This window comes from Hetaerina americana, unplaced genomic scaffold (genome assembly GCF_022747635.1).
Source record: "Hetaerina americana unplaced genomic scaffold, ioHetAmer1.1.p SCAF_6, whole genome shotgun sequence".
Classification (NCBI taxonomy): Eukaryota; Metazoa; Arthropoda; class Insecta; order Odonata; family Calopterygidae; genus Hetaerina; species Hetaerina americana.
Genome location: NW_027287205.1, coordinates 8367998 through 8381801, shown reverse-complemented (window position 1 = coordinate 8381801; position 13804 = coordinate 8367998). Strand labels below are relative to the sequence as shown.

The 13804-nt window shown below is 40.2% G+C and overlaps 1 protein-coding gene across 1 annotated transcript in view; it reads right to left on the bottom strand.

The window, feature by feature from the left end:
- Window positions 1-12139, bottom strand: part of Reg-5 (Rhythmically expressed gene 5) — an 82371-nt gene extending 70232 nt beyond the window's left edge. Inside the window, exon 1 of the mRNA XM_071593632.1 lies at window positions 11716-12139. Within this exon, the coding sequence (XP_071449733.1) occupies window positions 11716-11850 (135 nt within the window). The 5' untranslated portion in view covers window positions 11851-12139. The remainder of the gene's footprint in view (window positions 1-11715) is intronic.
- Between the last annotated feature and the right edge of the window lie 1665 nt (window positions 12140-13804).

The window sequence follows — 13804 nt, the reverse complement described above, 5'->3', positions numbered from 1 at the left end:
GAATGTTAGTTCTACATGCAACCAGGAGTGCTTCTGAAGGTAATTTTTTTTGTTGTCTATAAGCATCTGTGCATTATTTTTCAGCCTACCCTCGTGTACATGAAATTATACGAGGGTCATCCGGAAAGTAGTACCCGTTCGTGCCGCATGAAGTGCTGACGACGCGAGTAGCCGCTGGACGAGGTCAGATAGCTTCAGTGGCTTGTCTCCCTTCTCTGAGCCAAGTTGCGTGACGCTAGCATTGCCTGTGTTGTTTCTGTGATTGTTTACAATGTTTAAAAAAATTGAGAACGCCGCCAGTTGTGAAGTGAGGGCAGTGATTAAATTCCTCAATGCAAGAAACGTTCGCCCATGTGATATTCATCGCCAATTAAAGGAGGTGTATGGAGACAATGTAATGGACGAGTCGTCTGTTCGGCGGTGGTGTCGCAACTTCAACATGGGGAGGGGGAACACACACGACGATGAGCGTTCGGGGAGACCGTCTGTCATTACAGACCAACTGGTGAGCTCAGTTGACGAATTCGTGAGGAACGATCGGCGCGTCACAATTGATGACATCTGTGAGCATTTTCCCAATGTTTCTCGAACAATTGTTCATGAAATTGTTAAACACCATCTGCATTATGCAAAAATTTGTGCAAGATGGGTCCCTCGCGTATCTCAATGAGCTGGCGGCGAAGGACTATGCAGCAGGAATACAGAAACTTGTCACACGTTATGACAAATGCCTTAATTTGCTTGGAGATTATGTTGAGAAGTAGTTTAAAGTATCCTCTTTCAAATAAAATTTTTTATGTTTGTTAATATTTACTTTTGTGTCTTTATTTCACGAACGGGTACTACTTTCCGGATGACCCTCGTACCTTCCGATGATTCACAACCCTGGTATCCTGTATGATTTGTTAACCACACCGCACCTCACACGTCAAGATAAAACTGAAGTGAAAAAATGAGACAGTTTTACTGAAGTCTTCTATGTCAAAATTGTTCCATATCTTACGTTCAGTATGATTAGAGGTTGAAGAACTTTACAGAAATTAGTACATGATTGAAATTAAACCGATTAATTTTTCGCATTGAGTAAAATCAGGCGTAATGTGGCAGAACTGGAGCATACTGAACTTACAAAAAATGTAATTCTCTAGTAAGTAATACAACTCCTCCTTTGGATGTAAGTTAATTTTTTTTTAATGGGTCGCCTCTTTCACTCAACTGATTAATATTCCATTTATGGGCAAAATTTGAAGTACACACGCATTTAATAGACGAATTGGATATACAGAATAGGATATAGAGAATGAGATATTTTATTATTTCGTTTATAAAAAAACAAGGAAACAATTTGTTGAACTTTAAATAAGGAAATTATCTCCCACAGAACTATTTATTATTAGCCAGAATTCTAATAGTAGATGCCATTAAAATATCTTCCATGATTAAAAAGTGAGGCTTAAATGTGTACGAATCAGGTTCTCAAGAACAACATTTCCCAACCCAAGAGTCCCGCTTCACGGTCTTATATCAGATCTTCGGTATAGTGAAAAAAACCAAGAATGATACCCATCATTTTCTATTCTGCAGTGATTTTATTGGAAAAACGAACCATGTTAGACTTGACTATGCCTTATCCCTTGCACTTTGATTTTTCAGCGTTAAATTTTATTTTATAAACTTTTGATCCACAGGAGATTAAGTTATAGTTCTATCCCAAGTGAAAAAAGTGCTTTTTATTTATGAATCACAGCTGCTAATCGTGATTTCAGCGCATAAGAATTTTGTCACTTGCTGACGGTGGGTTGCCGGCTTTGCCACCTGTTGGCATGCTTACTGGAATTAGCTGCAAAAATTCTTTGCCAAGCATTGTTCAGCCTAAAGTAGTGTTGCCAACGGACAAAGCCAAAGTGTATCAAGCCGCATTTGTGACTGCGCTTTTGTGAAAGTCTGGTGACCATATAATGTCAAAACAATACCACTGAAGTCAGCTCTACGAGACATGTTCAGAAAATAACGGGAATTTTTTAAATTTCGCGGGTTTGGAGAGTCCGATTGCCAAGATTTTTGTTATTTTGTTGGCATGCATGCCCCTAAAGTATGATAAAATTTTCATCTTTGTTCATTGTTTATACTTTGTCTGTGGCATCCGCCGCTAAGGTTAGACGTGTTTTTTTATGAGCTCGGCGATTTTCGTTTGTTGAAAAAAAGGGATCAAAGAATTTGTATCAAATTTGGCGTAAAAAATAAAACGAAGTGTGTGAAATGTTAAAAAAAGGCCTATATTGTATCTGCTATGAGTAAAAAAAGAGGTTACGAGTGGTATTATAAGCGTTTCCAAGGTGGCCGTCAAGACGTGGAAGATGACGAACGCCCCAGCACATCAACAACCGAGGAAAACGTGGAAAAAGTGTTAAGAAATGGTTATGATATGTGACGTGGGAATAATGATAGTCGAATAACAATCAGAGAAGTCGCTGATGACGTTGGAATGTGGAATTGGCTCATGCCATGAAATACGTAAAGACGTAAACACCACCCAAATGGTATCCTAAGCTTGTACACGCATACCCTTAAGGACCTTCCAGAATCCCTCTACCAGGGAGTCTTCGATTCGTGGAAAAGCCGATGGCAAAAGTGTACCAACGCTCAAGTGATGTACTTTGAAGAACTTTGAGACATTACAGCAAAATCTGAAATAAACCCGTATTTTTTCCCCCGAAATGTTTCTCGATACTTTTTCTACAAACCGTATCAGCCATACACGTAAATTACATCAGAGGTCCTATAGCATAAGCCATTGAAAATTTATCACAGAAATATCAGTCTGAATTATGCGTATTGGATCTTAATTAATCCAAGTAACTTGATCAAAAATATATTTTCTGTAGCCTGAATTGTTCATATGTGATGACTAGATTTAAGCTAGAAATCCTGCTGAAATATAAGGCTTGACCTTTTTGAGCTATTTATATTGACTTTGGAACCGTTGTGATGACGCAGGTGGAATTAACCAGCAAACCAGAATGACAACACTATCTACTTGGAGCCAAAGATTTTGTAAACGTGAAAGTTTACATTACGTAACATTAGGTAAACGTGCCACTATATAATGCCTCAGGGTTGGGGATTGGACTAACTAATATTCAGTTATCCTGTGGCTATTCAAATATGTGCGAATATTCCCTGACGTGCGAATTTCACACTCTGTTGGACTTAGTACTGGGTTAACCATCACCATCTACCTACCATCAACTACCAAACTGACCTAACTGTTGACTACTGTGTTTATGGTTTATATATATAATGGGCTGACACAATATAACACAAATAGAATTGAATAGCAACATTTAAAAGGACACTCACACGGTAAATTGTTCGAGCTTTCGGCCCTCTCAGAGGCCTTCTTCAAATGAGACAAGAAGGCCTCGGAGAGGGCCGAAAGCTCGAACAATTTACCGTGTGAGTGTCCTTTTAAATGTTGCTATTCTATTCTATTTGTGTTATATTGTGCCAGCCCATTATTGTGCCGCTCGTTTGAGTTTTTCAGTACAATCGCTATATATATAAATATATATAAATAAATATATATATAATATATACATATATATATTTATACACATACCATTTATACGTTTATGGTTAAAATATATTTATATATGTGTGTATATATATATATATCTCTATATATATATATATCATCTTCTGAAGGCGGAGCCTTGTCCTTGCAGGCATTGGTCTCTCTCCGTCTCGGTTCTTTTCAGTCCATTATTTTATTTTTCCACTCCCATAGTACTGTTTATATAATCTATAAGTTTCCTTCTTGGCCTTCCTCTTCCTTATTTACCTATTATTTTCCCCTCCATTATATTTTTCAGGTCTGAGTATATGTCTAACAAATTTAATTTTCCTTTTCTCCATCCCTTTTATTAAATTCCTTTCCTCTTCAAATTCTCTCAATAATTCAGTGTTGCTTTTCTTGTCCGTCCCTTTTTTTCTTGTGATCCTTCTCCAAATCCAAATTTCCATTGCTTCAAGCCGAGCCTTTGCCCTCACTGTCCAAGTTTCGCACCAATATAATAATATACTCATATATATATATATATATATATATATATATATATATATATATATATATATATATATATATATGTACACGTGTACTCTTTCATGTATATATATAGTCACGTATACGCACATTTATATATATATATATATATATGTAAAATATATGTGAGATCACAGTAAATAGGAGTAACTTAGCACAAGGAAGATCACGACAGTTGAAAACCAAGTGGAAGAGGGGATAACAGTGTTCTCACAAGGAAACCTTTCGCGCGCCCTTGTCCCCCCAAGGGAAAAAGAGAACGGTGAGAAGGCTATGCAATCAATTAGGTGTCGTGCATTGGGGGAGGGGTGGGAAACCCTGAGATGAAATGAATTGGGAATCACCAATGGAGGTGAGATCCCCTAAGTGGCAGAGTTGCTAACAAAGGTCGCTGGATGCCTTCATGTTTCACGCACATCAATCGGAATTCCCGTTCATTTCGGTTACCGATTTATTGCCTTGGGAAGACCAGGCTAATCGTTTTGGGATGGGAGGGGGGGAGGTCGCTAAGGTCATTCCTGATATCGAAGGTATCACACCTTCGCGCAGCAGTGTTCATGGCAAGGCAGCAATGGCCATGGCTTACGGGCATGCAAATTCCGATGGCATTACTAGGAAACGTAATTCATAATAAATATGTTCACATATTGGGTACACCCCACAAAATTGGCAAGCGCCTCAAACCTCAATGTTTATTTTTTATTGGTGGTAGATACACCGCCTCGGAGATTCAATTGGAGGTTCGACAGGAATTCCACCGTTCTCATTGCATACGAAATAATCTCCCAGACGTACTGAATCCCGGATTTCAAAATCAAAGCAAATAATATCCGTCAACAAATAATAGAAATGTTGAGATTTTAAATATTTTAAAAAATTAGTTTATCTAATAATATCACGGTAGGTATGGATATTAATATAACGTAAATATAAAATTTAAAAACTACAAGGCATCAACAATTATCTATGGAATGGAAAATATTTTTTGCAACTAAGCAGATAATGTGGTTAGTATATTTTGGAAATCTATTTTGAAAAGTAAATAAAATGATTTCTGTTTATAAAGTGAAATGTGCATTACACATAAAAGAGGTTAGGTTAACTAGTAAGAAGTTAAAGGAATTCAAATATAGGGAGTGAGTGATTTAGCCATCAACATGATTCTAGACTTTCCATAGACTCTAGAATCCTTAGGTTCGAGAAAGAGTGACAGCCAGGTGGGTTGAGGGCTATATTACCAGCCGAGAGATGCATTTAGGCAGCCTAATCTAAACTCCAAGGGATGCCATCCCTTAGTAGCCAGGATTTACTGAGTAACAGCTGGTGGCAGGGTGGGAGGAGCTTACCGCCCCCCCAATACTCTAAAAGTGTGAATTTCACCCGCCCAAAATCGATACGAGTTCCATCCTCGACTATCGACATTCGAGACAAGTTTGACAGGCGTCAAAATCTAACAGCGAATGATTTGACTACAGGAACTTCACAGCGACACCACTGTTTTTTGCCACTGCGATGTCATTGCCAGAGGTTTTCCCTTAATCCACTGCCTCCAGCATTGCCAATTTGAAATTAATTGAAATAAAAGCATGAAATAATGACGCGAGCACCCTAAAATACCTAATCTCCAGGTGACGGAGGATGGTGACCAAATCCACTTTCTCTAGGTTTGGCAAGCGAGGGAATCGTCAAGCGGATGGCGAGGAAATAATATTTTTATCTATGAAGTAAAAATCAATTAACTTCAAAAATACCCCTGCGTAGTAACTCTCTCTACCGCCAAAACAATGAACTTTCAACAGCAAAAACCGTTGAGTTAGGTAAATTAAAAAAAAATCAATTCAAGATATATGTTTATTTGATATATTGTGCCTGGCATTGTAATAAGAAACACTAACCATAGAATGACTTTAATTATCAATTAATTAGTGTCAATAATTTTGAGGGATGGGTACATAAAAAAGGACTCTATCCTGAGGTAGTGCATGATTAACTTAATTCATAGAAATTAATCCGATTGAGCATATACCACAACTAGAAATTGGCACATTGTAAGGAACTCGGTGTGATACATTTTCAAGGAGAAAATGAAACATACGAATGTACAAAAATCACCTTTTGAACAAGTACTGTTGAATTTAAAATAGACTTTTGTTCCGTCGGCTCACATAATCACGAACGGCGTAAAATGTGCTCCGCGGAGGACATTATAATGCTTATACGTCCTTATTGAAATGAAAAGAGGATTTACTCTCAGTACATCCCGTATATTGAACCATGCTTTGTTCAGATACGATTGCCTTCTTCATCTAGCCATTAAATGTCCTCTCAAATTTGAAAATGGTGGTAATTGGCATTCACGAATGGCGATCCGCGACATTGTCGAAAACCCGATCCCTTCCGACGAAGCCTTGGTGTCGCTCCTGAACTTCGCCGACCGGTCGCGATTATTCAAGAAGTCTTGCGAGGGCACGTTTGCAACAGGTCCGGAATCCACGGCAGGGAGGTAAGTCACGGATATCTCGGATCACCAGAAAACGGGGTCGCGAAAAAATGAATGAGGGAGGGAGAGACCCGCCTTAGTATTTCATCTCGAACTTCCTTCCTTCTCTTGTTTAATGCCAAGACAGATACCGTCCTCGCCATACGATACACCTCGCCACTTCCAAATGACCGTGAGTATACATACATGCACGTATTTTATTATTTGCAAGGTTTCACTCCACTTTTATCTCTTTCTCGGCCCTCCGGTGCGGGTCCCTCGCCCGCGACGTAATACGTACACGCCCTCACCCTCCGTCAACCCATCGCCGTCATCCCCCTCCCCTCCACACTTCTCTCCCTTCCCTCTCTCACCGCCATAGTCCTTCCTCGGCGTCCTTGGTAACGGTGAGTTGGAGACATCGCTGATTAGGGTCGCGCTCCCAATTCGAAACGGACGCTTTTTACTATACATATATATAAATGAATTTTTTAATCCTTCGCTGATCAGGAGTGAAAATTTGCGTCCTCTGCGATTAGAAGAACGAGGACGTGTGCGTGGCACGCCATCACCACCCTTCCCCCCACAGTGGCTGCATCAGCGGCATGGCGTGTGAAAACGCCATCTGATTCGCGAAAAAATAAAAGCCTGAACGACAAAGCCGCGGCCAATAATAGAAGGCATCTGCAATTTTGTTGATTCCACAGAAAAAGATAAAAAATAAATTATTAGCCGTGAAAAAAATATTGTACGAGGTTAGGCTGAAAAATAATGCACACATGCTTGTAGACCACAAACAAAATGACCTTCATAAACATTTCTGGTGGCATGTGGAAGTAACATTCCCCTCAACACGCATAAGCAGGTTTCAGGTTGTTACATTCTTCCAGTGTATTTTGAGAAGCGGAAGTATGGAAACGTGTTCTAGTGCTATGTCAACACGAGTTAAATAGCGTGCTGTTATCGAATTTTTAACTGCTGAAAAAGTGACTCCTACTGAAATTCATCGTCGTTTAAAGGCTGTTTATGGTGACGATACTGTTGATAGGTCTACTTTATATCGATGGGTAGTAAAATTTCGTGGTTGCTGGACTGGAAACGCCATAATTGTTGATGAAACACGTAGCGGACGTCCGATCACTGGATTTGATTCAAAATGACCAGCGAATCACTCAAAAGCGTATCGCAGACCATATTTGGATATCTAAGGAACGTGTCAGCGTCATTATCGAACAATTGGGATACCGTAAAATCCTGTGCACGATGGGTACCACGCCGTCTCACAGACGAGAACAAACAACGTCGATTGGAATGCCGTGAGAAACTTTTGCAGCGTTACCATGACGAAGGAGGCGACTCGTACTAAGTGACAAAATAAGAGCGATATAGTTTAAAAGATTGAATTCTCAGTAGTAATTAAACCATACATAATTTCAGTAGTTACAACTTTTTAAATTTACATTAAACCAATATCTTGATCTTTGCAGAGGAGTTAAAATCGATTTTTCTTGGTGCGTTTTTAACTGGAGCTGATAGTTAATCAACTTTTTCTAACTATATAGGTAAAATATACTTTTTGTTTTCCCTTATTAAGGGTATAGATTAGGGTAGCAATCTTGTTTTAAAAAAATTATTGGAAATTCCGTCAAATTTTATTTTTAATCACTCGACGGTAAACTAGTTTCTACTCTGCCGTAGGCTAGTTTACTATCCAGAGTAAATTTTTGGAATGATCAACATGTAAATATGGGAAAGGGCATAACCCGTCGATCGAGCGGTACATTTGGCAATGAACACGTATCATAGCATTAGCGTGTAGCATTAGTATTCTTCAAAAGAACGGTTTTCCGTAGCACGAACAAAGCTGAGAATACTACTTGAAAGGCATGTTAACCACTAACGGGGAAAATAATATCCCGCGCGAGCAAAAACTTGGCGCGTTGTTTCGGTCGAGGGAACGTTTATGATAATCGCTCTTTGAATTCACGAGGTGGAAGACTCGATGATTCACCCAGGAGAATTTATAAAAAATATAAGGTCACTAAATAAAATTTAAAAAAAAGTCTTCGGGGCAGAGGACGTGACGAAACATTTTGGCAAGGAGACCTCTTTAGTGGTGGGAGGAAAAATTGCTGAAGCTCATGTGAAACGATGACATCATGCGAACCAAAGATAGTTTTCCTCTTATGTTTCTCTGAGCCGTGAGATGCCATTTGCTTATGATATTTTAAGGCTGTCCATACAATTAATAGTAAAGCTTTTGTCGTCATCCAGTAGTTAAGAATGCGAGCACTTTAGTCCAAATTAGTCTAAATGTCACTGCACATGAATGGCTGAATGTCAGTTAGTTTCGGTCCCTGTTCTGACATGTTCTCTGGCTCATGATCTTCTTAATACCAGCATAATACCGTAAGAGAAACATATCTTCGCGAATATAACAAAAAGACACCGGAAGAATTCCATTTAATCATTTCTTAACACAATCGATCTTAGGTTTTCAAAGTCCATCTTTCTTTGATGGCATCAGCAGCATTGTGATTTATCTTCAACTATGGAGTATAGGAATCTCGTAAAACCATTCAAACTTAGGGACCCAATCAATATCCCTTTCCATTCTAGTCGCAGGGGATTAAAATGTGGCAGCCAAAATCAACCTGATACAGATCGGTTAATAAATAATTAATTTTTACATTAGAGTCATTTTTCATTATTAATTAAGTAGTAGGAAGCATTTGACGTCATAGAATGCCGCACATAGTCAGTTCGATCGTATGTATAGGCCGTTACTCATGTTGACTATTTCTACAATGAATATAGAATAATGGGCGAACTTTCATCTCCTATAAATGTCGCCTATTTCTTCTTGCTTTGAAACAAGTGTTTTGATGGCATTGAACATATTTCAAATGAACTAATAATAGGATATCAGTGTCAGAAATTAAAATTTATTTAAAGAAGAGCTCAAATTTAATTTTATTTCAAAATCATGTCAAAGGGCATTCTGTGACTTACCACGTTTTAGGAAATGGATTTCGGCAATTAATTCAAAATGGTTTGCGCTATGATGACAATGCGAAAGAATATCTAACCTTTTTGTAAAGGTAACTAATGTCCTATGAGTTCAGATGTTCAACTATAAGGAAACACTACCTTCAACCACTTTCTTTCAAAAGAGGAAGATGTCATAGATTGCCCAATACCCTACCAACGAAACGGAAAAAAGGAGAACAGGCAATACAGCTATTATATATTTTTTTAAGTACAAGAGTTGAAATAGTACAAAGTCATTTAAGGCACGTGATAAATAAATGGTACTTTGCGACAACAGTCAGTGTCGATGTGGCTGAATTTCACAACGGCAATGGTAAATATTAATATAATTGCAATGAGCCTTTTTAGAGAATTGATCTTACAGTTTAAATGTCAATTCCTTTCAAATTCTCCTCGATTTTTAAATATTCTCATCATCAGGGAATGAGGGCAATCTGAGAAATTAAATAGTTTTGATAAAAAGCCTTTGACCCTTAATTTAATATGTACTAATTAATATTACATTATGTAAATGTGACAGATGGAGGTCAATTCCAAACAGCATGAATAAACCGTGTCTATACTTTCTTGAATGAAGTCAAGGTCAGGGAGATGTCACAAACCCATTGTTAATGTAGCTCAATACACGGAACAATAACATTGATATTTCCTGGTGCTCTACTTATTTCATGACTACAAGGCTAATATGTGTAACTAACCAAGGCAAACGAGTACCTCTCGTGTTAGCAAGTACTTCCAAGTGTTTTGCGAAGTCATGAGAATCATTGTCCGCGGATCTGTTTCGTTGTCTTTTAGAGACCGCTGAATCATAAGTTTATTAACGCCCAATACACATATGGTCGCTGTACAGAATCATATTACTATTTACTCTTCTATAGATATTTTCAGCATAAGAATAAGCCCCAATTTGTTCTATGCACACCCCATTATGGATTTTTTAAATTCCAAATTCGTATATGCGTGTCGGTCTTACGATGATCTGTTTCAAATGGGAATAACGGATTGTAAAAGTAGGACGGGCATCTTTGAAAGTTTCCCATGTTTATTTATAAAAGACGCCGCCCCAGGTAATAAACGACATCCAAATATAAAGCGGAGGAGCGCGCTGGAGCGAAGAGTCATGGCAGTGTACACAGATGAAATGGGGATGTCGTGTTTACCAACTTTGTGTCGTCATGGACGATAGCTCTCAAACAAAACAAAACGCGTCTTCCTTTTGTCCCACTGGGCTCTGCAAATACACACCCCGAACGCTGGAGAACTGTTTTTCATGTGGAAACTGCAAGTCGCTTCCATTGGCTGCGATAGTGGGGCGGCTGGGACGGGCACTTGGCGCTTGTTTGACGTTCTTCCGACCGCAGAGAAGAGGGAGGAGGGCTTCGTGCATTTTATGAGCTAGGTTCGGCGCTCGCAAAGACCACGGCAAATGGGGGGGGGGGGGAATGGGATGAGCGTAGTTGAGTGCTTTCAGGTGAACGACTACACCACCAAGCAAAAAAGGATTCCCTTATTCTTTTGTGTAAGATAACAGTAAAGTGACAAGATAATAACTGACAAACCAATCTTGAGTGTTGAAATCATCCATTAAACTAGTTTGGATTGCGATTTTTTCCGATAACGACTCCCGAATGAATTTTTTTAAAAACATAGCGTCCGCACGGATAATCCCTCTGAGAATGGACATAGTTATGGAACTGTTACCTCGGGAGGTCATACATCGATACAAAGGCAACGGCATACACAGAAATATCCGAGTTCTAAGGAAAATAAACCTCTAAACACCACCTGCAAAAATGCACATAATACCGTCACGAAAATTCTCCGCCACTCCCATCATTATTATAATTTCCTAAGAAATATGGAGTAGTTTATGCACGAATCCGATCAAAAAGAGTATTACCTAATGTCGAGCACTGAAATTAAGTAAGCACGCATACCAGGAAGGGAAGGATACCTGCAATAACAAACTTCATACAAATCTCTATCTCCCTATGGAGGCAAAGCCCCTGGTTCGGGACCCGGGAGAATGAAACACAAGATATGCCGTTGAAGATCAATGAAAGAACGGATGGTGGTGTCTCACCTTTTCACTCCTGCTTAAGAATTCCCACATGGGAATGGCGGATCCGCCCACGCCACCCAGGAAGCTCCCCAGGAAGAAGCAGGTGGTGAGCAAAGAGAAAAGGCACCGCAGCCCTGCACTCGACGCCATCTTCATGTGAAACTCCACCACGAAACGAAGGACCCACACTGTAGTAAACAAGTCCCAGTCACTCGGGGAGTGCGATCGAGAAAACAGAAAAACCACGGGGGAGGAGCAGGGGCAACTCTCTCAAGTGGGGCAGAGGGAAGGAAGGGTGTGGGGAAACTCTTGAAGCAAGTTCGACCACAAATCTTCACACCAAAGCCTCGAATACAAATTCCAGAGATGTCGGCAGGGGGAGAAAAACTCGGTTCGAATAGGACGCAGGTCGGTTCGTGCACGCCCTCACACCTCTGGCGGACTAATGCTTGAGCGGCCGGCCGAGAGCCTTGTGTTTATAGTCCGAGAAGCACAAAGAAGGGGAGGGTCGGTAGGGGAAGCAGTGGTTCGGAGGGGAGAAGAGGGGGGGAGTGAGGGGGATCGAGACGGCGCGGGAGAGGGAAGGCATGTGATGTCACCTTGCCTCCGTTCTCTCTCCATCCCAGAGGCTTCCTTTCCAGGCATGCGCCGTCGTGGTTACAGCTGGGACGAGAGGGTCGGTTTTTCAGTGATTGGGAGGGTGAAGGAGAGGGGAGGCGACGGTATTATCGTGACTTTGAAAACGGGCTCCGCCGAGAAAGACCAGAAAGAAACAAGGGGGGGGGAGGAGCTGGAGGATGTGCCAATAGGTGTCGCTTCCATCACATTTCTTCTTCTTCCTCCAGGATGTGAAGGTAAAACAACATTTATTCACGTTACTTCTCATAACTTCGTAATTTTAGCGTTTCGGATGTGGGCAGGAAGAGAGGCCAAGGCGAGTGAGGTTAGAATTTATATTGGAATGAAATAAATATGATGGCAGAGTCAACCATTTCACGTATTTCATTCCCAAAAAGCAACCTCATAAAGCTCGTTTGCCGGATAAGGCACGGTGCCCTCAAACGAGACATTTATACAAGGATGGGATAAATAAAAAGAATCGGTAACAATGTTTCCCTGACGTGTTCAAGAAGGGCTGAATTCGTACCTTAGGTTAAGTACGCGAATGATCGCAGATGGTATTGGCATTGATAAGATGACAGTTTACGCCATTAGCACTGAAAATTTGGCGATACGAAATATCTACGCTAAACTCGTCCCGAAGATCTTGACGGACGACGAAGAGCATAGTCGAGTGTTTGCTTGCGAAGACCATCTGCACCGCCATCGTGACGATTCCCCAACACCTTACAATCCCCAAGTGGTACCAGCTGACTATTTCCTATTCCCAAAAACGAAATCCTTTCTCTAAGGACAGCACCATGGGACCCTAAGTGCTGTCAAAGAAACTTGCACGCATACCCCTAAGGACCTTGTGGAATCCGCCTAACAGAGAGGCTTTAAGTCGTACAAAATCGGCCAGCATAATTGTGTCGAGGTTCAAGGGATGTACTTTGAAGAATTTTGGCACATAGCAGCAATATTTGAAATAAATGTATTGACGAAAATTTTCTCGATCTTTTTATTCAAACCATGTATTTTCTCATTTCAGTTAAAGTGTGATGGAAAGGAGAATAGTAAGTACGCAGTAGAGGGAGAGAAGATGGTGGCAGGCATTTTAGGTTAATGGAAGGCAGGGCTGACAAAAGATGAATAAAACTGTGGTACAGTAAACTACTGATTGAAGTTAATGAGTCGCGCCTGATTCAACAACCATAAACACCGAAGGAGAGAGGACCAAAGACATCACAAAATTTTACGGTGCATATTACAGATGTAAGGACCAAGAATTCTTTTGCTGGCCCCAAGAATTAAACCTAACAGGGATATTTGCCGGGAGAAAATCATATCCCTCCAAAGGACTGGGAGTCTGTGAGGATGCTTTGTTTGTCTTCCTCCCCTCCCACTTCTCAAAGGGAATCCATATCAGCGATCTTTAAATATACATTGGTAGTACCAGCTTAGAGATTGAACGACCGACAGCAGAGGTTATACGTGCCATTGGGGATTG